The sequence below is a fragment of the Manis javanica genome, chromosome 2, assembly GCF_040802235.1.
Source record: "Manis javanica isolate MJ-LG chromosome 2, MJ_LKY, whole genome shotgun sequence".
NCBI classification, from domain to species: domain Eukaryota; kingdom Metazoa; phylum Chordata; class Mammalia; order Pholidota; family Manidae; genus Manis; species Manis javanica.
The window spans coordinates 137,621,308-137,648,586 of NC_133157.1; the positions used below are offsets into that span (position 1 = coordinate 137,621,308).

Genomic DNA, 27,279 nt, shown 5'->3' on the forward strand with positions numbered 1-27,279 from the left:
AGACATACCATGCAAATAGGGATATTTTAAATAAAAGCTGGAGCTGCAGTACTTATATCACACAAAATAGATTTCAAAACAGAAAGTAACAAGAGATGTAATGGATAAAATGGATAAGTCCAACAAGAGAATATAATAATCGTAAACATCTATGCACCCAACTTAGGAGAACTTAAGTATATAAACCAAATAATAATAGACATAAAAGTAGAAATTGACAGCAATATAGCAATAGTAGGGGACTTTAACGTTCCACTTAAATCAATAGAATAATCATCCAGACAGTAAATAATTAAAGAAGCAGAGGTGTTGAATGACATTTAGACCAGATGGATGTAACAGATACATACAGAACATTCTACCCAAAAGCAACACAATGCACATTTTTTTTCTCAAGTGCACATGGAACATTCTCCAAAACAGAACACATATTAGGGCACAAAACATGTCTCAACAAATTTGAGAAGATTAAAATTGTATCAAGTATGGTCTCAGATTACAATGATATGAAACTAAGAATCAATAACAAGAAAAAAAATTGGAAAAAACACAAACCTGTGCAAGCTGAACAACATGCTTCTACACAATCAATGGATGAAGGAACATATCAAAGAGGAAATGAGCAATACATGGACACAAATGAAAACAGAATCACAGTGGTTCAAAATATATGGGATGCAGCAGAAGCAGTTCTAAGAGGGCAGTTAATAGCAATTCAAATCTACTTTAAGAAATGAGACAATCTCAAATAAACAGTCTAACCCTAAAACTAAAGAAATTAGCAAAAGAAGAACAAACAAGGCCCAAAATTAATAGGAGGGACACAATAAAGATGAGAGTAGAAATAAATAATGTAAGGATGAAGGCACAGGGGGAAGGAGGGAGCATGTCAGACACTGATGACGTGCCAAAGTCCTTGGCTGTTGCCCCCTCCCAACCTGATAAATGTGCCTTAGGCTAGCCAATCCTCGCGCTGCTGTAAATCTAAGCTCTGCCCCCCTCTACCTTCTTTAAAAACTCACTGCCTGTCTACTTTCACGTGACTTCCCCGGCCTGTGATAGCCAGACCGCAGAACCTCACATGGGGGCATTCAAATAAATTACCTGCCCCTTTGCTGCCTCTCTTTGCCTGCTTATTTTGGCTAGAATTTATCTTACATTTGGTGCCGATTTTGGCTAGAATTTATCTTACAAATAAGAGAGAGACTAAGAAAGCAATAGAAAAAAAATACTAATGAAACCAAGAGCTGGTTCTTCAAGAAGATAAACAAAATAGATAGACCCTTCTCTAGACTTATAAATAAAACAGAGATGACATAAATAAACAAAATCAAAAATGAAAAAGGAGATGTTACAACGAACACCACAGAAATTCAATGAATTATTAGAGAATTTTGAAAAAAAACTCTGTCAATAAATTGTACAACCGAGAAGAAATGGATAAATTCCTAGACATACAATCTTCTAAGAAACAGAAAATCTGAACAGACCAATTGCTAGTAACAAAATTGGACTGGTAATCAAAAACATTCCCAACAAACAGAAGTCCAGTAACAGATGACTGCACTGATGAATTCTACCAAACATTCAAAAATGAGCTAATATCCATCCTTCTTAAAGTATTCCAAAAATGCTAGAGGGAGGAGTACTTCAAAATTGATGCTGGGAGGCCAGTATTATTCTAATTCTCAAACCAAAGCTACAAAAAAGGAAAACTACAAACCAACATACTTGATGAACAAAGATGCAAAAATCCTCAAGTATTAGCAAACCAAATTAAAAAATACATTAAAACATCATTCATCACAGTCAGGTGGGATTTATTCTGGGATACAAGAATGAAATAATATCTGCAAATCAATCAGTGTGATGCAGCACATTAACAAAAGGAAGGATGGAAACCACATGATCATCTCAATAGAGGCTGAAAAGTATTTGACAAAATTCATCATCCATTCATGATAAATACTCTCAATAAAATGGGTGTAGAAGGAACATACCTCAACCTAATAAAGGCCATATATGACAAATGCATAGCCAACATCATACTCAGTAGAAAAACCTGAAAGCTTTTCCTCTAAGATCTGCATAAGAACATGAATGCCCACTCTCACCACTTTCATTCAACATAGTACTAGAAATCCTAGTCATGGCAATCAGACAAGAAAAAGAAATGAAAGGCATCCAAACTAGTAAGCACTAAAGCTATCAGTATTTATAGATGACATGGTACTATATACAGAAAACACTGAAGACTCCATCAAAAAACTGTTAGAACTAACAAATGAACTCAGCAAAGTTGCAGGATAAAAAATCAATACACAGAAATCTGTTGCATTTCTGTATACAAATGACGAACTAGCAGAAAAAGAAATCAGGAAAACAATTCCATCTGCAGTTGGTTCAAAAATAATAAAATACCTAGGAATAAACCTATTCAAGGAGGTGAAAGACCTGTACTCTGGAAACTATAGTATATGGATTAAAAAAAAGACACAAATCAATGGAAATCTATCCTATGCTCAAGTATGGAAAGACTTAATATTTTCAAATGGCTAATCAACCCAAAGTAATTTACAGATTCAATTAAATCCCTATCAAAGTACCAATGGCATTTTTCAATGAACTTGAGCAAATAATCCTGAAATTTATATGGAACTACGAAAGACCCCAAATAGCCAAAGCCATCTTGAGAAAGAACAGAGCTGGGGATAAAATGAAACCTGATTTCAAGCCATACTACAAAGATACAGTGATTAAGATAGATGGTCCTGGCAAAAGTAAAGACCCACAGATTAATTGAACATAATTAATAGAAAGCCCATAAATAAACCTATGCATATATGGTCAATTAATATATGATGAAGAAGTCATGAATATACAATGGGAAAAGACAATCTCTTCAGTAAATGGTGTTGGAAAAACTGGATAGCTACATGTAAGAGAATGATCACTATCTTAAACCACAAAAATAAAGTCAAAATGAATAAAGACCTAAATACAAGAAATGAAACTATAAAACTCTTAGAAGAAAATATAGGTAGGAATCTCATATTAGTTGTAGAAACAGAAGTACAACTTAGAGAATTTAAGCAATAATACTGAAATATCTTGGTATGGTAATGGGGTTACTACACTTATGGCAAGCTAGTAATAATGTATATGATTATTGAATCACTATTTTATATATGTGAAATCACTATAAGATTATATATCATTTTTACTCCAACCAAATGAAAAGAAGTACAATCAGTATTTTTATTTAGAATATTACCTATTCATCCTTAAGACTTTCCTTTTATGGTTTTTCCATCTGATTTTCTCAGTACTTACCTCTGGTCTTTGCTTCTATTTTCAAACTATCTTTTATTCTGTTAATATATTTCAAAATGTGATCGTTTATTCATTTATTTATTTCAAATAGCACTTATTTTATATATATATATATATGTATATATGTTTTTCCTTTTTACCCTGTCATTTGTGAATCAGATAAACTATAAACTGTGTTTATCTATTTGCATTTTCTTTAGATCTAGGTGTACAAAAAAATTATATACATATGTAAATAACAGTTAAGAAATTATTCTAGCCTAAATGCAGAATTAATATTTTAATGTAAATCATTTACTTGTCTATTTATTTATTCGTTTAATTATTGCTGAAACAATTCCAGCCAACAATATACCTATTTACATAAATATGTAAACATGTATTTTACCTTCAGTTAAGTAATCACTGCTGGCACACAGTGGATGTTTTGTAGTTAGAATTATTAATGAAAAGCTTGACTACCTCAAGTAGAGATAATGAAGGAACAGTGTGTGTTAAACAATTGAAAAGGCATTAATCCATGTAGTTAAGGCTCCTTATAGATGCTCCTGAATTTCACTGTACTCAGAACACATGGAGCTGTATTTCAGTGTTTCCTTCCAAAAAGCTTATCTTTTAAAACCTGACTGAAGGGTAACAAAATGTCCTTTTTGGTCAGAAAACACTAAAATACTCTAACTTGTGCTCTTAGAAGTTGAGGCCAGTTGGCCGTGCTCCACACTGCTGACAAGCATTGGCTCCCAGGACCCTCCTGCCACTGTGCCCGTGGTGCCTGGTAGTAAAATCCTCAGGTCTCCCATGGGGAGGTCAGTGCTACAAAGGTCTGTAGGCAATATCACTGACAGGCTCCTTGTGCAGCATCTGTTTTAATGCTTTATTTACTAACATGCCCCAGTGCTGCAGACTGTGGGCAGCATGGTGTCCCTGGAGCATTAAGCCTCTGTTACCTGTCCATGGATGCCGTTCCTGCTCCAATACACCCTCTCCTGGCTGATTCTCCTGTAGGGGTTGTAAATAAAGTGAGCTTTTACCTCCTTTTATTTTCTGTACCTTATTAATGAGACCATGTTGAAACTTCTGGAACAAAAATGTGTAGGTCGCTCAGAGGTTGAGGCATTACATGCCTCTCCAGTTCAACTCTAGGTCTTTGATTTGACGTCTTTGAAGACCAAATGGTAGATATGATGTAGTATACACTGAAGATGATTCCCATCTCAAATTTTCCTAAAATTCCAAAAAATAAAAAGAAAACAAATTAAATAAAAATGAGAAATATTTTATTAGATTTAACTCTTTTAAGATATTTTAAGATTTAAATCAATTTTTATCCATTTTCTTTTAAAGTTTTGTTGACTTCTCCTCTTATTGTTGTTTTTTTCACCTTGAGAACATTTTCCATTTGCATTACTGGGACAGTCTTATAAGATCTGAGACTCTCCTTTGAAAAGCATCATTGTTATTTTTTTAGATCATGTTTGAAGATGCTAGACCATCAGTTTGGAACACAGTGAGTCATCCAAAAAGTTTTGGCATCAATTACATGGAAAGTTAACATAAGAATCACCTTTAGATTCTTAAAATCCCATCTTTTTATAGTGAGAGTGTTTTACCATTAAAAGGTAGAGACCAATATTACCTAAATATCCCTGTTAATTCTAAATAAGGAAACACACACACACACACACACACACACACACACACACACACACACACACACACACACACACCATAGAACCAAGGCCTCTGAGCACATGGCAGATGTGTTCTGGTGCTGCCTGTGGTGAAGCAGATATCCTGCCAAGAGGGGCGGTCACACACACACACCTGACTTCCTTGAACCCATCCTCTGGTTTAGACAAACTGTGTGTCTTCAGCTTCTGAAAATGAATTCTTTACCCCAGGGGAATGTGCCCATCCTGGGATCACAGTTTGGTTCTCTCCTTTCTTGTGGTGTATGTTATCCCCTCGGTTAGCAAATCTAATTAGACTCAAAAGGGTGCATGCAGCAGGGTTCAGAGATGAAACTTGGAGGCACGCATACACACAGTACACCAGGCCCAGCCGTCTGCTGTCCTTAAGTGACTTCTTATCTGCGAGCCCCTAGTCTGATCACAGTCATACTTAAAATAGGGGAAATGCCAGCCAAGCTTTCTGGCCAGAAACACAGGAGCCACTGCTAGGGCTCTTCACTCTGTTCTCACTCCTGCTCTTTGTTTTCCAGGAAGCCTTGCTCTTTCCTGCAAGCTGTTTTTACTCCTGTATTACTTTTTAGAGACATCCCCATATCTGCAACAATTTGTATCTTTTTTTTTTAACAATTCTTTTGGATTCTTCCTGGCTGTTGTTATTCTATTTTCCTTGATTAATACATCCCTCAGGAGTCACAGAGTTCTGTGTTTTTTCTGTGACTTAGTTTCTGTTTTTGTTTGCCCCTCAGTAAAGTGTTAAGGTTTTCTATTTACATTTTTAAATTTCCAAAAAAAATCATTGTCCAAAAACTGATAAAGAATCACTAATCTTTGCACTTGTAATCACATATTCTTCTCTGTTCTTAAGGTGAAACTGCTTCCCTTTGTCAAAGGTTCAGAAATAATAGAAATAAAACCAATGTATCACCAAACTAGTAATTTAATAGTTTATTGTGCACACACCAGAGACAGTTTGCAAACTGGTAGCACTGAAAACAAAACATGGGATGTGGCTCAGGGGTATATGGTTCTGAAGCAGTTTATACAGTAGATTCTTCACTTACATAATAGATTCTTTATATAGTAGATTGGTTATACTACTAGAATTTCCTTAAGTGATAGGGATTGGTTAAGGGTTACCTCATATTAACCTTGGGAAACAGTTCAAGTTTTGCTTATGATTCCCAGAGACAAAAACAAGAAGTCACTCAGGTCAAGTTATCTTTGCAAAATAAGCGAAATTAAGCCGTTTTGCTTGCCTAAGCTGTTTTTGCCTTCCCAGGGAATTTTCATGGTTGGTCTCCATTGGTTTTTCATTTTAACTCTGTGAAGCTCTCAGATTCACCAGGCTTTTGCTTGACTTCCCATGCACACGGATCTTCCCCGCAGCCTTCAGGCCCTGACTAAGTTTTCTGTGAGCTGCACCACCAGTCTGTGGGTACTTTCTGGCTACCATATAAGGATGCCTTATATTATGATAATCACCTTAAAGCCCCTACCAGCTTGACGTTATAAGACTTCTGTCATCCGTACCTTTTAAAATACAATACCATACATTTACATGTTATTAAATCATATGTCTTATTATTTTTTTAAAGATCACCTTTTAGAGAAAGGATGTTTTGAATATTATTACCTGAAAATTGTTTTAAGGGGTATTTTCCAACAGACACAGCATTTCTTACATAAACAGTAAGTTACCCATGTCCATTTATGAAATGTTTACAATTAAAGACAATTGCTATATGGAAACTTTAACTTTGCAGCAGCCAAAATGAAATTATAACTATAACTACCATTTAAATCTTATCATTAGTAAACAATAATTGTTAATATTTATTAACTGCTCTTTAAGTACCAGATTCTGAACTAAATACTTTCTATTCTGTTTCATTTGGCCTTGAGTATCCAGCAAAGTAGATCAAGCAAATAATTTCTTAGTATCAAAGGCTAAATATTACTTATATTAAATTTACCAAACAAAAATTATGCCTTCATACTAGACATAATAAAGTTCTGCCTTTTATTTTATCAATGATTTCAGGGTAAAAGTCTTCATCAACCTTTGATGTAAGCATGCACATGAACACACACACACAATTGGCATGATTTCTCCTCATTATGTCCCCTGTTCTTTTAACTTGAGTCAGAAGCCTCTGTTTCTACCAGAGACAGTGTGGATACACACCTTTCCTTCACAGAAGTGGGAGGATAACAAGCAAGGAATAAACCTGGCTTTAAAGATCACAGACTATTGCCAAGAATCAATCAGAACCATACCAATTATCATTTGATAACCACTGTTTTTCATTAGATTATTGAGATATAATTCACCTACCGTACAATCACCATACCCAATTAAAGTGAACAACAATGATTTTCATAGTGTTCACAGGGGTGTGCATCCACTGCTCTTCAATTTTACAACATTTTCATCACCTCATGGTAAGACTCGTGTGCTTTAGCTTTCACCTTTTTATATCTAAGGTCTTAGAAAACATTCGTCTGCTTTCTGTCTCTGTGGAGTTGCCTATTTTGGACTTTCATGGGAAGGCAATCACATAGTATGTTGGAATGATTGTTAAGTTTTGCCAAAACCAAACTATGTGATTCTGGCAGGTAAACATGACCTTCAAGTGGACAAAAATGTTTGCCCATATTCTTTCAGGTGACCTTCCTGTCAGTGCTTCTTCTATACCTGTTCACTGGGCTTTTAGCCTTAATTACTGTGTTGCTATTAATCTGCATACAAGTGCTTTCCTTACTCTAAGTGGATGTATATTGGTAGGGTCTATGTATCTTTCTGTTTTCACTCAGAGCCGAGAATATGATTGATTGATTGATTGGAGTAATAGAAATATCAAATTAAAAAGATTTATTTGGCAAGATTCCCAAAACTTTAAAATGTCCTGGGTTTATTTGATGGGATTTTGCAATCATTGTACAGAGTCCTACTCAAAATACTTCAGACAGAACTTTATATCCTGGTTCCTATAAAGCTAGCTATGAATTAAGTATGCTTTGTAAAAAAACTGTTGTAAAATTGAATGGTGCCTGTTTTAATGTTTTCTGGGACCCAATTTAAAATGTTGCCTCACTTTCCCTAATCTTGATTTTATACTGGATCAAAAAAGCTAAATTAATTCACTTCTTCTGTAAACCATGAACACAAGCCATGCATCCGGCTGACCTCAGGATGGTTTGGGGAGAAAAGAAAACCCAGCTCTGATCTCAGGCCCTTTACACTCCAGTGGGAAAGTGGACATTGATCAAATTGTGATGTAAATAAATCTAAATCATAGCCATGATCCGTGCTACAGAAATGAGTTACTCCAAGTAAGGATTTTCTGTGGAAGGGTCCTGTTGCTGAAGTCCTGAATATGAGTAGGACTTTTCCAGGTTTAGGAGTAAAGGAAAAAAGCATTCCAGGCCAAGGGGGCAGTTTTACTGATGTCCTTTCATGCTCAGAATGATGAAGGATCAGGATGAAGCTGCAGAGGAAGGCCGGGGCCACAGGAGAGAGGGCTGCTAAGGATTTGGCTCTTTATTCTAAGTGCAGTAGGAAGCCTATTTTAAACAGGGTAAGTCCTATTATTTGATTCTGTCTGAAAAGTCTTGAATTTCCCCATTTAGAGCCAGAATCAAATCTAATTAACTTTAATGGAGCTGGGCAGCTCTCATGTTTCATCCAACTAATGAAGGTACTGTGATTTTAAGTTCTAACTTTATCTCCTGAGTTTTGCCTTAAAATTTAGTCTCTAAATAATTAATACAATAATTTTCTGATATTAACTTAAAAATTATCTCAAAGCTTGAAATACCTGATTAAAAAACCCCCACAAACCAAAAGACCACCTTTGGACTCTAACCATCTAAATTTCTGGAGAAATTTATATATAGAAAGAAAATGTTGGCAAAATAAGAGTTGGTTATATCTTGTTATTAAAAGATAGTTGCCAAGTCTCAGCTGTTGAGGGAAGAATGGGGTTACTGAGTGGACCCTCTGAGAATTGCTACCTCAACAGCCTTTTCTCTCCAGAAAGACCCTAGGGAAAGTTTTCCCAAGAGCCCTGACAGGGTTACTTGCATTAAAAATCAGAGCACTAAGAAAATCTTTGGATTCAGTAGTACAAGAGGAGAGAAAGCTCTGAGAAGCAAAAACAGCTGAAGGAACTAAAGGAAAGCACTCTGGTGCCAGCCACACGGGCAACAGTGGCGTGGGCATTACTCTGCTCCAGAATATCTTAGACATATATTTACATGAGTTTGTTTCCTTTTTTTAAACAAATTAAAACTTCATCAGTGGATGATTCATCTTATTAAACAACTTTTTTTCCAAGAAAACTAGAGATGCACTTGAAATCCTTTCCAGTTTCCAGGTATCTCTAGAAACTATCTGTGACCATGGGCATTTGATATCATTTTACACCACCTACTTTCTTAGCTTCTACTCAGAATCATTCTGCAGCGTATTTAATGAATGAAGTGATCTTAGGCCTGAGAAGCTTTAGATTTCATTAAACATTCACTCATTCATTCAACAAACATGTCAAGATTTAAAAAGAAAAACCGTATGCTATATACTGAGGTTACTACAATATGTGAAACAGATGGCTAAAACATTCAGTGCCCTCCTGGAACGTGCATTCTAGTTATGGATAGGGGAGGGAAAAAGGACACAAATAGTAAAGGTATGAAGTGAATAAAGATCAGAGTAGGTTAGAAGCTGGTAAGTACAATGGGGAAAAGAGGAACAGAATGCAGGGGATTGGGAACTCAAAATCTTACTTGGTAAATACTAAGGGTCTTAGAATGGGTTAGTCCCAACCTTATTTACCACTTTAATGCCATGTAATATTACTCATAAACTTTCATCAATAGGCTGCATTAGAATAATAGCTACCTTTATATTCAGTATTTACTGTGCCCTAAATATTCACTCATTTCAACCACACCAGCAGTCACAAATCACTATTCCTTTGACCAGAGGACAGATCATTTTAGACAAGATCAGTGCTTGTCATGGACACAAAGAACAAAAGATAAAGTAGAAACTGGAGCCAATGTAGCTGATGCCAAGACCCCTCACAGGATAGTGTGGGTGATGGGTGAATACTGTGGTGGTGGAAAATAGTGAAGAAAGGGCATCAAGAAGTGATTTTAAACTTGAATCAGAGTGAAACAGTTTTCAACATTTTGTAATCATGTCTCTTCTTAATATTCCAGAAATAGAAGAACTCCTTGCCAAAAAAAAAAAAGTCAAACTACTTTTCCCAACTATTGTCAATCTTATATTTAAGTGTATTGGCAGTCCAGTCCAGTGTTAAAAATAGGCACTTATGGAAAAGAAGTCCCTTCTAAAATAATTTTTGTCCTTGAAAGAGAAAGGCTTAGGAAGTTTATTTTTTCTGAAGACAGAGAAACCCCAGTGGAATTTAGATCCTCTTTTCAACTCTCATATGTTAAAAGTGCTATACTTATTTTCTACATGACATTTTATTCTTTAATGCACTTTTTTGATGTTTCAACTATTGCTTTCAACCTTCCCAACTTTGTAGTACAGAAACAGACTTTGTATGCCGTTATTTCAGGGATTTATTTTCTTTCTTTCTACATATGTTTGGCTTATTTGTTTTTCTGTTTTTTTATATATCTCATTTGGTCCATTAAGCAATGCACTACAAAAGTATTTTTGCCAAATCACTTAATTCTCTTAATTGTTCAGTATGTGCTTTTGCACAAAGAGGAATCTAATACAATTAAGGTAATGTGGATGATCACTTCCCCACCATGCACATGCATAGTCTCAATTTTTGTATCAATTTGTGCAGATAAATTTTCCTCTAGTCACTTAGCATCCAAAGGGGTCTGTGCTTGGTCACAAGCAAAGAGCAACTTAGCCAGAAAATGGGTTATCTGATTAATCCATTTAATGGAATACTTGATTATATGGTCTTTGGAACCTTTAACAAGAATTTCTGCAATGGGCAACACTGCTGCTTGTTGAAGGGAATGCCTATTTAAGGCATGACCGAGCTTCATTTGAAAAATGAAAACTTTCAAAATCAATTGCTATTAGTTAATTGGATGTCATGGTGAAATTCTAACCAGATGGAAAAATTTCTTCAGAGTGCTATCTACTTAGTAAAGGAATTTCATAAGTTCATTTAAATTCTGTCTGCTATCCATTAACATACTATTCATAACTTGTATTATTTCCTAACTAATACCTAGCTGTAATTTTTGTTTTTTTTTTGTGTGTGTTTTTTTTTCATATGATAAAAAGCACAATATATGATTTTCTCTTTTCAGGGGGGAGCAGAACATAACATTCCAGTTGTCATTTCAAAAATCTCCAAGGAGCAAAGAGGTAAAGTGTTAAGAGAATAATATTGTAGCCATTCCTTTGTAAATCATGATTATTGAAAAATAAGATGAACTTTAAGAATGATACATTAGCATGTACCCAACTAGCTCCAGGGTCCCCTTGACCAAGCAGTAAGTGGCCTAGTCTGATTCCTTAATCTGTGCCCTTTATTACTCCAGGGGGAGGCTTTTCTCACAGGAAAGCAACAAGGAAAAATAAAGAGCATGTGACTGTGAGTGAACTAGGAACTGAATAACTTTGCAGTTGTTTCATTAAACCAACATGTAGACAAATGTAAGGATAACAAGTCACATCAAATATAGGCAACTGCAAATACATATTTTTTTCAGTTCTCATATACAACTTATCTCAGCTTATCACATGAAATCTCATCTGGGGAATAACTGCAGTTGCAAAGCAACTGTTGCACTGACTGAACTCAGTAAGACAAATAATGTTTTAAAAAGTTATTGTAGCCGATTCCATAGGTTTTGGATTGAAAGTCTAGTTCTAAACTTTTTCACAGACACCTTAAACTCATTTGTACATGGGAGGATTTATCCATTCATCCAGAAGAGTAACTGATTTTTGTCAACTGTTAGATCTGAAACCAGAGAATTAAATAGAAACATCTCAGCATGTGTGTTAATATCAGGGCTGAATCATGTGATTGTTTTTGTTACATTACTTGTGATTTGTATAAAACATTTAATTTTCTTGATCAGTTTTGACTTTATTTAATTAAAAAACTTTCACCGGCATGAAGAAAGTAGTCCTTACATAATCAGTTGTCCTTGTCGTTATAGCGGAACTTTCAGGACTGCTTTTTATTGGGGATGCGATTCTACAGGTATGCAATTTATCATTGTTCTCCATGTGCAAGCAAAACATAAGGCCAATTCACAATATGCCACATTAAGCTATGCTTTTCTTTCACTGCAGATAAATGGAATTAATGTGAGAAAATGCAGACATGAAGAAGTGGTGAGTTCTCTTTACTTTTCTCTAATGTCACAATTTTTCCCATATGCGAACAAGGATACATTGATAAAAATTGTTCATTTTATTCATTAAGAAACTAGGACATTGCTCAAGTATGCTATCAGATTTTCAAATGATCTCAATTTTTTTTTAGTCTTAGAAACAGATCCATAGCACCACCCAGGATGAAATGTAATTCAAATAAATACCTACAGACATCGCCTACTATGTTTTTTCAGTTTTTCTATTAATCCCTACCAGTTAATATCCACTAAGTATATATTTAGGTAAAAGCTATCTCTGAAGCATTGTAAATATTTAAAAGCTTATAAATGGTCAAATTTATATATGTAAAATCTCAGTAGCAAGGACATTTGGAAGAGCATGTAAAGATTGTGTGTGTGTGTGATGCCGGGGTTCTTGTTTGTGGAGCCGAAGAATGAGCTTCACAAACAGTCAAGGTAGGAGAACAAGGTGCAGGCTTTTATTTAGAGATAAGGTGGAAGGACAGAGCTCCCGGCTCACGCCAGGAGTGGACAAGAGAGTCTGTAGTGGTGCGTTGTCTAGGGAGTTTTATAAGCAGTTGAGGATTTTTTGAGAACATGAAAAAACTTAGGGTGGGGACTTGTTAAGTGGTTCCTGAATATTAAAAATTAACTTAACTGTAAGGAATTTCCTGCCTTGATTTCTCTCTGGGACACCGGAGCCTTGGTCTGGGAGCACATCAAAAGGCTGCCTGCCCAGCCCCCAAGGTGGGCTGAGATACTGTCTACTTGCTAAAGAATCTTGACTCTTGAACTTCCTGGGTGTTAAAATGCAATCTTATCTTTAAGATGGAATTCTTCCTGCCTTTTACTATGCATCTACAGCTGGGTCTGCAGGCTAAGTTAGTTGCTCAGTTTGCAAAATCACCTTGTCAGATCTGAAGGAGGAAAGACTGCACATGGAACTTTTAGTGTGCTAAAGTGCATCTTACACATGGTTACAAATGATTAGCATAATAAAACATGTGCTATCTTCTTTATATGGGGAACATTAACTGATTTTACTGAAGAATGATTCTAGAGCTCAATGTTTAACATAGAGGTTTAGTAGGGGGGTTTCCTTGCATGTAGTTACATTGCTCTGACTACAGATATCCTACCCTGCCCCCTCCGGAGGCGCTCACCATGCTCTTGAATACATATATGGTCCCTGTCTCGTGTGTGTGTGCGTGTGTGTGTGTGTATGTGTGCGTGAGACAGAGAGAATTCAGAGGAGCTTGATCTCTAAATTTTGTTTTGGCACTACTCAGAACTTGATTAGTTTTTAGTTTGGCATTTCTTGGATGTCCTTAAATGTGCAGATTTGAAGTCCCAACCTCAGATATGTTAACTTAATCAGTTTACTTGAGCGCATGAATTTTTTTTTTTTTGAGAGGCCTTCTCTAATACTTATTGATCAAATGGTTGTTAACAACAATAAAATTCTGTATAGGGGACTCAATGAACAATCATTAATCAACCCCAAGCCTAATTCTCAACAGTCTCCAATCTTCTGAAGCATAACGAACAAGTTCTTACATGGTGAACAAGTTCTTACATAGTGAATAAGTTCCTACATGGTGAACAGTGCAAGGGCAGTCATCACAGAAACTTTCGGTTTTGATCACGCATTATGAACTATAAACAATCAGGTCAAATATGAATATTCGTTTGATTTTTATACTTGATTTATATGTGAATCCCACATTTCTCCCTTATTATTATAATAATAATAATTATTATTTTTAATAAAATGCTGAAGTGGTAGGTAGATGCAAGATAAAGGTAGAAAACATAACTTAGTGCTGTAAGAGGGCAAATGTAGATGATCAGGTGTGTGCCTGTAGACTAAGTATTAATCCAAGCTAGACAAGGGCAACAAAACATCCACAGATGCAGATTTCTCTCAAAACAGGGGGATGTGAGGTTCTAAGCCTCCCCTCTGTTGATCCCCAATTTCTCTCCTGATGGCCCCCCTGAGACTGTGCCTGTATTAGGTTGTTCCTTCCTTGAGGACTCTTAGCCATCTCTGGCTAACAGATATCTTCCGGGGCAATACAGGGAAATGTAAAGTAAGTAAGTGAGAGAGAAGCAACATTGTTTGAAAAGGTTAGCTTTTTACTTCTTTGCAGATTTATGCCCTGTGGCCTCTATGCCCAGCATTTGTCTTGAGGTATCTTTACCACTTGGAAGAATTATGATACTCGGTAATTTCAATATGAGGCATGAATTCTACTTAAGGGTTGTAATTAGGAAGGAAGAAGAAAAGCTATAGAAGTAGCAGACAGAAGAAAACATGGGAAGATTGATTATTTCTTTGACATATCTTCTTGTAGAGTAACATAAGCATATATAGGTTTGAAACTACTAAATAAATTGCACACACACGTTAACATAGTAGGAATACAGCTACATAACCAAAGCAGACAATTACCAGCCATCTCCAGTGAAACCAAGAAAACCAGTTAGGCACCATAGGCATTTGTGAAAACTTATCAATTATATGATGGATATTGTCTAACTGAATTTGAATAGTTTGAGAGAAAAATCAGACAAATTAAAACAACACGTTCCTGGGAACTGTTCACATCCCATATGTTCTTTTAACAGTAGATAGTCTATAGTCGCAAGATTTTGGAGCGCTGCAACTTGCACTTCTCCTAATTCTTGGTTGAGTTCTGGCAGTATAGATCCAGTCAAATTTGTTGTTTTACTGTATGCACAGGTCAGCTTAGACACCTCCTTCTTCATTCAATGGCAAGTCCAGAAACTGGTGGGATGAATGCAGCCACAACTGCAACAGTGCCAGGATCTTTGTTGAAGTTTTTTGATGATCATCTTCTGGAATGACTCTTCCAGAGAATGTTGATGTTGGAAGTTCTTCTTCATATCGTATCTTAATTCGTTTTCTGGGTAGCCAAATTAGACTTTGATCCTCTGTATAAACACAAACAAACCCTTTGCCCACACTTTGATATGCCTTTATACCATTGTGAAGAACTTATTGGAGATCACCACACAGGAACTGCTTTTTTTTTTTAAGAGAAAGGAATATTATCAGAAAAATGTACCTCCATAGCCAATCATCTGACACCCCTTAAGTGATCAAAACTAAGAATATTTAAAGCATGCATTAATCACTGATTTACAGTTAGTTTTATCCTATCAGGGAGTAATGCCCCTTTTCTTACTTTCTTTTTTTTTGTTATCATTAATTTACACTTTCATGAAGAATATTATGCTTACTAGGCTCTCCCCTATACCAGGTACCCCACAAACCCCTTTACAGTCACTGTCCATCAGCATAGCAAAATGTTGTAGAATCACTACTTGTCTTCTCTCTGTTGTACAGCCCTCCCCTTTCTCCCACACCCCCATTATGCATGCTAATCATAATACCCCCTTTCTTCTCCCCCCCCAATACCTCCCTACCCACCCATCCTCCCCAGTCCCTTTCCCTTTGGTACCTGATAGTCCATTCTTGAGTTTTGTGATTCTGCTGCTGTTTTGTTCCTTCAGTTTTTCCTTTGTTTTTATACTCCACAGATGAGTGAAATCATTTGGTATTTCTCTTTCTCTGCTTGGCTTATTGCACTGAGCATAATACTCTCTAGCTCCATCCATGTTGTTGCAAATGGTAGGATTTGTTTTCTTCTTATGGCTGAGTAATATTCCATTGTGTATATGTACCACATCTTCTTTATCCTTTCATCTACTGATGGCCATTTAGGTTGCTTCCAATTCTTGGCTATTGTAAATAGTGCTGTGATAAACATAGGGGTGCATCTGTCTTTTTCAAACTTGAGTGCTGTGTTCTTACGGTAAATTCCTAGGAGTGGAATTCCTGGGTCAAAAGGTAAGTCTATTTTGAGAATTTTGAGGAACCTCCATACTGCTTTCCACAATGGTTGAACTAATTTACATTCCCACCAGCATTGTAGGAGGGTTCCCCTTTCTCCACAACCTCACCACATTTGTTGTTGTTTCTCTTTTCGATGGTAGCCATCCTTACTAGTGTGCGGTGATACCTCATTGTGGTTTTAATTTGCATTTCTCTGATAATTAGCAATGTGGAGCATCTTTTCATGTGTCTGCTGGCCATTTGTATTTGTTTTTTGGAGAACTGTCTGTTCAGTTCCTCTGCCCATTTTTTAATTGGATTATTTGTTTTTTGTTTGTTGAGGTTGGTGAGCTCTTTATATATTTTGGGCGTCAAGCCTTTATTGGATCTGTCATTTACAAATATATTCACCCATACTGTAGGGAACCTTTTTGTTCTATTGATGCTGCCTTTGGCTCTACAGAAGCTTTTCAGCTTCATATAGACCCACTTGCTCATTTTTGGGGTTGTTCTCCTTGCTCGGGGAGATGTGTTCAAGAAGAGGTCACTTATGTTTCTGTCTAAGAGATTTTTGCCTATGTTTTTCTCTAAGAGTTTTATGGTTTCATGACTTACATTCAGGTCTTTGATGCATTTTGAATTTACTTTTGTGTATGGGGTTAGACAGTGGTCCAGTTTCATGTTCTTACATGTAGCTGTCCAGTTTTGCCAGTACCATCTGTTGAAGAGACTGTCATTTCCCCATTGTAGGTCCATGGCTCCTTTATCAAATATTAATTAACCATATATGTTTGGGTTCATGTCTAGAGTCTCTAATCTGTTCCACTGGTCTGTGGCTCTGTTCTTGTGCTAGTACCAAATTGTCTTGATTACTATGGCTTTGTAGTAGAGCTTGAAGTTGGGGAGTGAGACACCCCCTACTTTATTCTTCTTTCTCAGGATTGCTTTAGTTATTCGGGGTCTTTGGTGTTTCCATATGAATTTTTGAACTATTTATTCCAGTTCGTTGAAGAATGTTGCTGGTAATTTGATGGGAATTGTATCAAATCTGTATATTGCTTTGGGCAGGATGGCCATTTTGATGATATTAATTTTTCCTAGCCAAGAGCATGGGATGAGTTTCCATTTATTAGTGGCCACTTTAACTTCTCTTAAGAGTGTCTTATAGTTTTCAGGGTATAGGTCTTTCACTTCTTTGGTTAGGTTTATTCCTAGGTATTTTATTCTTTTTGATGCAATAGTGAATGGAGTTGTTTTCCTGATTTCTCTTTCTATTGGTTCATTCTTCGTGTATCGGAAAGCCACAGATTTCTGTGTGTTAATTTTGTATCCTGCAACTTTGCTGTATTTTCATATCAGTTCTAGTAGTTTTGGGATGGAGTCTTTAGGGTTTTTTATGTGCAGTATCATATCATCTGCAAATAGTGACAGTTTAACTTCTTCTTTACCAATCTGGATTCCTTGTGTTTCTCTGTTTTGTCTGATTGCCGTGGCTAGGACCTCCAGTACTATGTTAAATAACAGTGGGGAGAGTGGGCATCCCTGTCTGGTTCCTGTTCTCAGGGGAAATGCTTTCAGCTTCTTGCTGTTCAGTTTATTGTTGGCTGTGGGTTTATGATATATGGCCTTTATTATGTTGAGGTACTTGCTCTCTATTCCCATTTTCCTGAGAGTTTTTATTATGAGTGGATGTTGAATTTTGTCAAATGCTTTTTCAGCATCTATGGAGATGATCATGTGGTTTTTGACTTTGTTTTTGTTGATGTGGTGGATGATGTTGATGGATTTTCGAATGTTGTACCATCCTTGCATCCCTGGGATGAATCCCACTTGGTCATGGTGTATGATCCTTTTGATATACTGTTGAATTCTCTTTGTTAATATTTTATTGAGTATTTTTGCATCTACATTCATCAGGGATATTGGTCTGTAATTTTCTATTTTGGTGGGATCTTTGTCTGGTTTTGGTATTAGGGTGATGTTGGCTTCATAGAATGAGTTTGGAAGTATTCCCTCTTCTTCTATTTTTGGAACACTTTAAGGAGAATGGGTATTATGTCTTCTCTGTGTGTCTGATAAAATTCTGAGGTAATCCGTCTCACCCTGGGGTTTTGTTATTGGGTAGTTTTTTGATTACCGTTTCAATTTCTTTGCTCGTAATTGGTTTGTTTAACTTTTGTGTTTCTCCCTTGGTCAGTCTTGGGAGGTTGTATTTTTCTAGGAAGTTGTCCATTTCTTCTAGGTTTTCCAGCTTGTTAGCATATAGGTTTTCATAGTAGTCTTTAATAATTCTTTGTATTTCTGTGGAGTCTGTCGTGATTATTCCGTTCTCATTTCTGTTGCTGTTGATTTGTGTTGATTCTCTTTTTCTCGTAATAAGTTTGGCTAAAGGCTTATCTATTTGTTTATTTTCTCAAAGAACCAGTTCTTGGTTTCGTTGATTTTTACTATTGTTTTATTCTTCTCAATTTTGTTTATTTCTTCTCTGATCTTTATTATGTCCCTCCTTCTGCTGACTTTAGGCCTCATTTGTTCTTCTTTTTCCAGTTTCGATAATTGTGATGTTAGACTATTCATATGTGATTTTTCTTCCTTTTTCAAGTGTGCCTGGATTGCTATATACTTTCCTCTTAAGACTGCTTTTGCTGCATCCCACAGAAGTTGGGGCTTTGTGTTGTTGTTGTCATTTGTTTCTATATATTCCTGTATCTCTATTTTGATTTGTTCATTGATCCATTGATTATTCAGAAGCATTTTGTTAAGCCTCCATGTGTTTGTGAGCCTTTTTGTTTTCTTTGTAGAATTTATTTCTACTTTCATACCTTTGTGGTCTGAAAAATTGGTTGGTAGAATTTCAATATTTTGGAATTTACTGAGGCTCTTTTTGTGAGCTAGTATGTGGTCTATTCTGGAGAATGTTCCATGTGCACATGAGAAGAATGTATATCCTGTTGCGTTTGGATGTAGAGTTCTATAGATGTCTATTAGGTCCATCTGTTCTAGTGTGTTGTTCAGTGCCTGTGTGTCCTTACTTATTTTCTGCCTGGTGGATCTATCCTTTGGGGTGAGTGGTGTGTTTAACTCTCCTAAAATGAATGCATTGCATTCTATTTCCCTCTTTAGTTCTGTTAGTATTTATTTCACAAATTCTGGTGCTCCTGTGATGGGTGCATATATATTTAGTATGGTTATATCCTCTTGTTGGACTGAGCCCTTTATCATTATTTAGTGTCTCCTTCTTTATCTCTTGTTACTTTCTTTGTTTTGAAGTCTATTTTGTCTGATATTAGTACTGCAACCCCTGCTTTCTTCTCAGTGTTGTTTGCCTGAAATATGTTTTTCCATCCCTTGACTTTTAGTCTGTGCATGTCTTTGGGTTTGAGGTGAGTTTCCTGTAAGCGTCATATAGGTGGGTCTTGGTTTTTAATCCATTCTATTACTCTGTGTCTTTTGATTGGTGCATTAAGTCCATTTACATTTAGGGTGACTATTGAGAGATATGCACTTATTGCTATTGCAGGCTTTAGATTCATAGTTACAAAAGGTTCAAGGTTAGCTTCTTTATTATCTTACTGCCTAACTTAGCTCTCTTATTGAGCTGTTATATACACTGTCTGGAGATTCTTTTCTTCTCTCCCTTCTTATTTCTCCTCCTCTGTTCTTCATAAGTTGTGTGTTTTGTTCTGTGCTCTTTTTAGGAGTGCTTCTATCTAGAGCAGTCCCTGTAAGATGTGCTTTAGAGGTGGTTTGTGGGAAACAAATTCCCTTAGCTTTTGCTTGTCTGGGAATTGTTTAATCCCGCCATCATATTTAAATGATAGTCGTGCTGGATACAGTATCCTTGGTTCAAGGCCCTTCTGTTTCATTGCATTACGTATATCATGCCATTCTCTTCTGGCCTGTAGGGTTTCTGTCGAGAAGTCTGATGATAGCCTGATGGGTTTTCCTTTATAGGTGACCTTTTTCTCTCTAGCTGACTTTAAAGCTCTTTCCTTGTCCTTGATATTTGCCATTTTAATTATTATGTGTCTTAGTGTTGTCCTCCTTGGATCCTTTCTGTTGGGGTTTCTGTGTATTTCCGTGGTCTGTTCGATTATTTCCTCCCCCAGTTTGGGGAAGTTTTCAGCAATTATTTCTTCAAAGAGACTTCCTATCCCTTTTCCTCTTTCTTCTTCTTCAGGTACCCCTATAATACGAATATTATTCCTTTTGGAGTGGTCACATAGTTCTCTTAGTGTTGTTTCATTCCTGGAGATCCTTTTATCTCTCTCTATGTCAGCTTCTATACGTTCCTGTTCTCTGGTTTCTATTCCTTCAATGGCCTCTTGCATCTTATCCATTCTGCTTATAAATCCTTCCAGGGATTGTTTCACTTCTGTGATCTCATTCCTGACATCTGTGATCTCCCTCCAGACTTCATCCCATTGCTCTTGCATATTTCTCTGCATCTCATCCCATTGCTCTTGCATTTTTCTCTGCATCTCCATCAGCATGATCATGAGTTTTTATTTTGAATTCTTTTTCAGGAAGACTGTTTAGGTCTGTCTCCTTCTCAGGTGTTGTCTCTGTGATCTTTGTCTGCCTGTAGTTTTGCCTTTTCATGGTGATAGAGATAGTTTGCAGAGCTGGTATGAGTGACAGCTGGGAGAGCTTTCCTTCTTGTTGGTTTGTGGCCTTCCTCTTCCCCTTCACAAGGCGCTGAGTTCTCTCAGGTGTGGATGTTGTCTGGATGTTGTCCTGTGTCCTATGGTCTCTATTTTAGGAAGAGTTGTCTTTGTTATATTTTCATGTATATATGTGGTTTTGTGAGGAGTTTTCCGCTGCTCTACTCACGCCACCATCCTGGCTCTGCCCCCCCTTCATTCTTTTATGTTGGTTTTTTTATTCTGTGTTCTTTTGTGTTATCTTTAACTGCTTTTAGTGGGTAGTTGATTTTATTTTTTGCCTTTAGTTAGTATTTGTTTGGTCTGCTTTCTTTGCTGTGATTTTATTTTCTCTGGTGACATCTGTTTAGTCGTATGGGTGCTCCCGTCTAGAACAGTCCCTCTAAAATACCCTGTAGAGGTGGTTTGTGGGAAGCAAATTCACTCAACTTTTGCTTGTCTGGGAATTGTTTAATCCCTCCTTCATATTTAAATGATAATAGTGATGGATACAGTATCCTTGGTTCAAGGCCCTTCTGTTTCATTGCAATAAATATGTCATGCCATTCTCTTCTGGCCTGTAAGGTTTCTGTTGAAAAGTCTGATGATAGCCTGATGGGTTTTCCTTTATAGGTGACCTTTTTCTCTCTAGCTGCCTTTAAAACTCTTTCCTTGTCCTTGATCTTTGCCATTTTAATTATTATGTGTCTTGGTGTTGTCCTCCTTGTGTCCTTTCTGTTGGGGGTTCTGTGTAATTCCGTGGTCTGTTCAATTATTTCCTCCCCCAGTTTGGAGAAGTTTTCAGCAATTATTTCTTCGACGACACTTTCTATCCCTTTTCCTCTCTCATCTTCTTGTGGACCCCTATAAGACGGACATTGTTCCTTTTGGATTGGTCACACAGTTCTCTTAATATTGTTTCACTTCTGGAGATCCTTTTATCTCTCTCTGTGTCAGCGTCTATGCGTTCCTGTTCTCTGGTTTCTATTCCATCAATGGCCTCTTGCACCTTATTCATTCTTCTTATAAATCCTTCCAGAGTTTGTTTCACTTCTGTAATCTCCTTCCTGGCATCTGTAATCTTCGTCCGTACTTCATCCCTTAGCTCTTGCGTATTTCTCTGCATCTCCATCAGCACGTTTATGACTTTTATTTTGAATTCTTCTTCAGGAAGACTGGTTAGGTCTGTCTCCTTCTCTGGTGTTATCTCTGTTATCTTGATTTGCCTGTAATTTTGCCTTTTCATGATGATAGAAATGGTTTGCAGAGCTGGCACGAGTGATGGCTGGAAGAATTTCCCTTCTTGTTGGTTTGTGGCCTTCCTCTCCTGGGAGAACAGTGACCTCTAATGGCTTTTTCTGGGCAGCTGTGCACAGACAGGTCTTCTGATTCCTGCCTGTCTGCTATGGAGTTTATCTCCACTTTTGCTCTGAGCGTGCCCTGGCTCGGGCTTCTGCTCCAAAATGGTGGAGCCACGTTGGAGGTGGAGTGGCTGGGAGGGTATTTATCTCCGTGAGGTCCTTCCACGGAGGCAGTGGTGCTCCCTGCTGCCCACGGGTTTAGACTTCCCAGAGATCCGCAGATTCCCTGCCTCTGGACTAAGTGTCCCTCCCTGTCCCTTTCAGACTTCCAAAAAGCACTCACCAAAACAAAACAAAACAAAGCAAAAAAAATTAAATAAATAATTTTTTTAAAAAACCCTTTTGCTTTTCTTTGTCCTTGGGTGCCTGCCTTAGGGACCTGCTCACCAGTCTTGCTGTTCTGTTTCCCTAGTATCCAGGACCCCACACATGCACTGTGTCTGCACTCTGATGTGGATGGCTAGGGCTGGGTGTTTAGCAGTCCTGGGCTCCCTCTCCCTCCCTGCTCTGACTCCTCTCCTCCCACTGGGATCTGGGGGGAGGGGCTCTTGGGTCCCACCAGGCTGGGGCTTGTATCTTACCCGCTTCGCGAGGCGCTGGGTTCTCGCTGGTGTGGATGTGGTCTAGATGTTGTCCTGTGTCCTCTGGTCTCTATTCTAGGAAGAGTTATCTTTGTTATATTTTCATAAATATATGTGGTTTTGGTAGGAGATTTCCGCTGCTCTACTCACGCCGCCATGTTGGCTCTGCCCGAGTGCAGGAATTTTTAACAACCAGCTCAAGTGGCTCTTTTGTAGGTAACCTCTAAACTGTACTCTGGGAGAAACTGGAAAGTTGAGGAGCTTCCTCTGCGGATGGTGAGATGATGGAAGAAATAGCACAGAAAGGAACAGAACCATGATTGGTGTTTTGGGAAACATTTGTTATGGTAGTTCAATACTATTCATAGAACCCCACTGAATTTCTATATCAACTTACATGGGAAGATATAGAGAAGTTACATTTAATAGTTTATATTCAAGGGTCAGACAAGGGAAAAATACTGTAAGCCTTTTGCCTATCACCACTCTACTTTATTTGGTTTTTGAATACATTACTCCTCTGTTAAGAGCTATTTGTAGAAAACTTCCGATATGTTTACACATTTCAAATCTCAAAGAGGCAATCTCAACTGTCTGTAAAAAGCCCTATTCCACAGGTAGTGACAAGAGAGGGTTCTCTGTTGTGAGCACTCAGAATAACCAATCAAGATTTGTTAGTATTTATGACCTGTCTTGCTTATGGAGAATCTTACTTAGGCTCCCCTATTGCCACTCTGGTGAACACGATATAAAAAATAAGAATTTCAAGTCTCGAGTTTGCTACATGTATGTATCAAGAAAAGTCATACTTTTAAACAGGTTTTTAGACAAATGAACAAACAGCAGGACACAGAGCTCCCTGTTCAGCAGACTCATGTGCAGATTTGAAATAGAGCCATGGAAGCAAAGATATTTTAAATTAAGGGTTTTTTTTTCCAAAAGTGTAAAGTAGTTTTAAGCTCATTATACAGGGAGCAAAACAGTGCATTGTATTTTAAAGCCACATGCTGTTAGATGGGTTCAGGTTTGCAGCTGGCCCTTCAAAGGCAGGCAGCATGCTCAGACAAACTGTGATGAAGTTTTGATTAAACAGATCAGTGTGGCATCAAAGATTTGAATGTGCAAATAATGACACTTCTTAATGGTGCTCATCCTGGTTCAAAGGAATTTAGGATCATATGGCAAATAATGTGTAGTCCTTCACAGTAAATTAATTTTTCTGACAGGCTTAATTTTATCAACTTTCAAACATAAGTACTGATATTCTTATTTAGTTCCAACATTTAATTTCCTGATGCTTTAGTCCTCACTGCTAATAATCTAAACAAATAGACTTACTTACACCTCAGTAGGACTGAGATATTAATTAAGAGTTTAAATTTGACTCACATGGGCAGAAAAAGGCACAAGCTCAGAGGATGTGGGTGAAGTTAGAGCATGCTGACTTCCCAGTCCTTATTCCAAGTCAGTGATTCCCATAGAGCTCCAAATTCAAAAACAATTGGGTACGTGTGACAGAGTGTTGATTGTGCATGTAACTTTTCCTTTATTCACCTACATTATTCATTGACAATGTTAGAAATTATGCATTTAGCCTGATTAGCTTCACTTGCAGGATGCCTGCAATGGTATAGTTATTATGTCCATGTTGGAATTATAAGGTTTGCTCTATGTAGAAGGGGGAACCCATGCTGTCCACTGTGGGCACTCTGTAGAATTATTAATGGGGTTCTCAACCAAAAGCCTAGAATTAGATGATCACAGACTTTGCGTCTATCAGTTTCTCATATTAACAGTCTGAGTGTGCAGTCATTCAGTGCTGGGCTTCACCCACCCCACCCAGAGCATTCTTCTCACCAGAGGCTTGCTAAGGAAGAGAAGCTCCCAAAGTTTCCTTATTGAAAAAGATTGGAACAGTGTTGTTTTGCATATGATGTGGTGGGGAACATAGCAGGATAATGAGGGTAGAAGGTCCACAAGCTCAGAAACAATTGTATACAAATCCTAGCTCAAACACTCACTAACATGGTAATTTCAGGCAAAAGAACTAAACCTCTTCTCTTTCTCTCTTACTCAACTGTAAAATAAACTAATAGTAACTTGCATAAGAACTTCAGGAGAGTAATAAATATGGAACTCCTAGCACAGATCTGGTGATTAAGCAAAGTTATATATTATTTGTGTCATAAACTAATATTGCTTCTCACTGGCACTTTTCTCCCTATTCACCCCAGGAGCCACTACTGGGTAGTGTCTTGTTGGGACCTTGCTGGCCCCCAGCAGCTCCCCATACAGACTTCAAACTAATGATGACTCTGCTGTGCACCCCAGGCTCCTTCACCACTTCCAACCAGAAATCAGGGTGGGCACCCATGTTTGGGGGGGCAGGGCTGTTGGAAAATAAAGTTCCCTCACTCATCATTGTAGGGTATCACTTTTCATTTTCATTGTGACTGTGTTTTGTAATCTATGAGTTGTGTTCCCAAGACGCTGGAAGTCCCTAATGTACCACTTTTTTTCAAGGAAGTTGGACCTATTGCTGCTGCTGATGTTAAGCTTGATTCTGCTTCGTCTACCTTCCCACTAAAGACTGGACACATTACATGGATTGTTATCTCTATATCTAGCTGTCCATAGATAGATGATAGATAGGTAGGTAGATAAGTGGTAGATTGGTAGATAATAGACAAAGTTAGAGATACATAGATAAACAGGTAAACTGATCACATACCAATATTTTCTGAGTGCCGTCTATGTGAAATGTACTGAATCTGAATCTTTTGTATGACAAGAAGGAGTTTAACTTTATTTGTCTTTGAACTTATTGCCATGTAGACATCATTTCTTCTATGTTTAATAATTAAGAAAATATACAAACAATTATTAGGAAAGGAAAATACTTAAAAAATTGATTTCTAAAGTTCTTCAAAATATAACAATAGTGATCTATCTATGCTCACTAGACATAAAATAAAATAAGATTTAGCTCTAGCAGAACTTGTATCCTGATTCTATAATCCAGATACTTGGAAATGAGAATATATTTGTATAGTTGAAATTTCCATCCTATTAGAATTTAGAATTCTAATAAGAAATTTACATCACAAGGTGAAACAGCACGATGGTTCATGATTCCAGGGGTGTCCTTCTAAAAGTACTTTTCTGGCTTTGGGTTTGGGATTTATGGGTCCTAAACAAGAGGATCTTCTGCTTTTTATTTTTATGGTTTCATTGATAGAAAATATTAGATAATTAGATGTGCAAATAACTATTACCCTGATTCTGAATTTATGATTCTGAACCAAACTCTAAAAAATTGTATAATTCTTGCAAAAGCAGAATGAATAGGTCAAATTATGAAAGTTAAAGTGACATATTTAATGAAAACAAATTCTAATAAAAGTAATACAAAATACTGATTAATAGCATTTTCATTTTCATGACACATGCTTAATTTAAAATTTCCACTGGAATAAAAAGAACATGTTCTTTTTTAGTTTAGAATAATCAGAAAATAACATTACAAGGGTATTTTCATATCATCTGAAAATTAGGCATCAATTTATGTATTGGAACAATTTAGGAGGTTTTATGAGTTACCAAGGAACATATTTAGAATATGATGTGGGAACACAAATCATTTTATATCTTGGCAAAAAGATTAAAATATCATTGAGTTACAAATCATGTTTTACCTAATTGCTAATGATTCTCAATTTGTTCTCAGTTTGGAAATAAGTATTGAGGTCTAACTGGTTAATATTTCCTTAAGAATGCAAAACATAGTGGACTCTTCTTTATTGAATTAACTACCGCCAAGGAAAGTCATGTATGAAATAATCTAACTTCTAATGTTTCTCACTGGTTCAGGAAAAGTTAAATGCAAAGACAAAAAGGTGCCAAATATTGTTTATGCTATCTCTGATTTTGAAAAGAAATAAAATATCCAGAACTTGCCATACTTACATACTTACTGTTAAATTAACACCCTTAAGAGTTGCTTCTCTGCTAGATCCACAGGTCTGTCCCCTTATCAATCTATGAATATAGACAAGATAGGTGACACTCTAATTAAAGTGCATGCTCTCATGCTCTTTACTTCTAGCTACTAATTCTCATCAAATCCTTATTTATTGTCTTGCATAGCTCAAAGACCCAATTTTGTAGCTGCCTTAATAAGGAGACAAAATCAAGTGTGATACACTGATGATTTAGTGGGACACCAGCCAATTTTCATTTACAGGACCAGGCACAGAGGACACAGAGCAGTAGGCACAAGGAGACCTGAGAGGAGACAGTGACTGGTGAGGTGTTGGCAAGTGTCTCAATATTCTTTTCACACCTCCTGCAAAGACTCTTTCTTCTCGGTCACATTCCTGTTCTCCAAGTTAGAATGAGGAGGGAGATGTGTGCTAAACAGATTATACATTTTTCATATAGCTGACATTTTATTCTCAAAAT

The 27,279-nt window shown here is 36.9% G+C and overlaps 1 protein-coding gene across 1 annotated transcript in view; it reads left to right on the forward strand.

The window, feature by feature from the left end:
* The window catches only part of SNTG1 (syntrophin gamma 1), an 832,887-nt gene that overhangs the window by 536,533 nt on the left and 269,075 nt on the right, over positions 1 to 27,279 (forward strand). Inside the window, exons 6-8 of the mRNA XM_073229494.1 lie at positions 11,334 to 11,391; positions 12,195 to 12,238; positions 12,331 to 12,372. Coding sequence (XP_073085595.1) covers positions 11,334 to 11,391; positions 12,195 to 12,238; positions 12,331 to 12,372 — 144 coding nt within the window. The remainder of the gene's footprint in view (positions 1 to 11,333; positions 11,392 to 12,194; positions 12,239 to 12,330; positions 12,373 to 27,279) is intronic.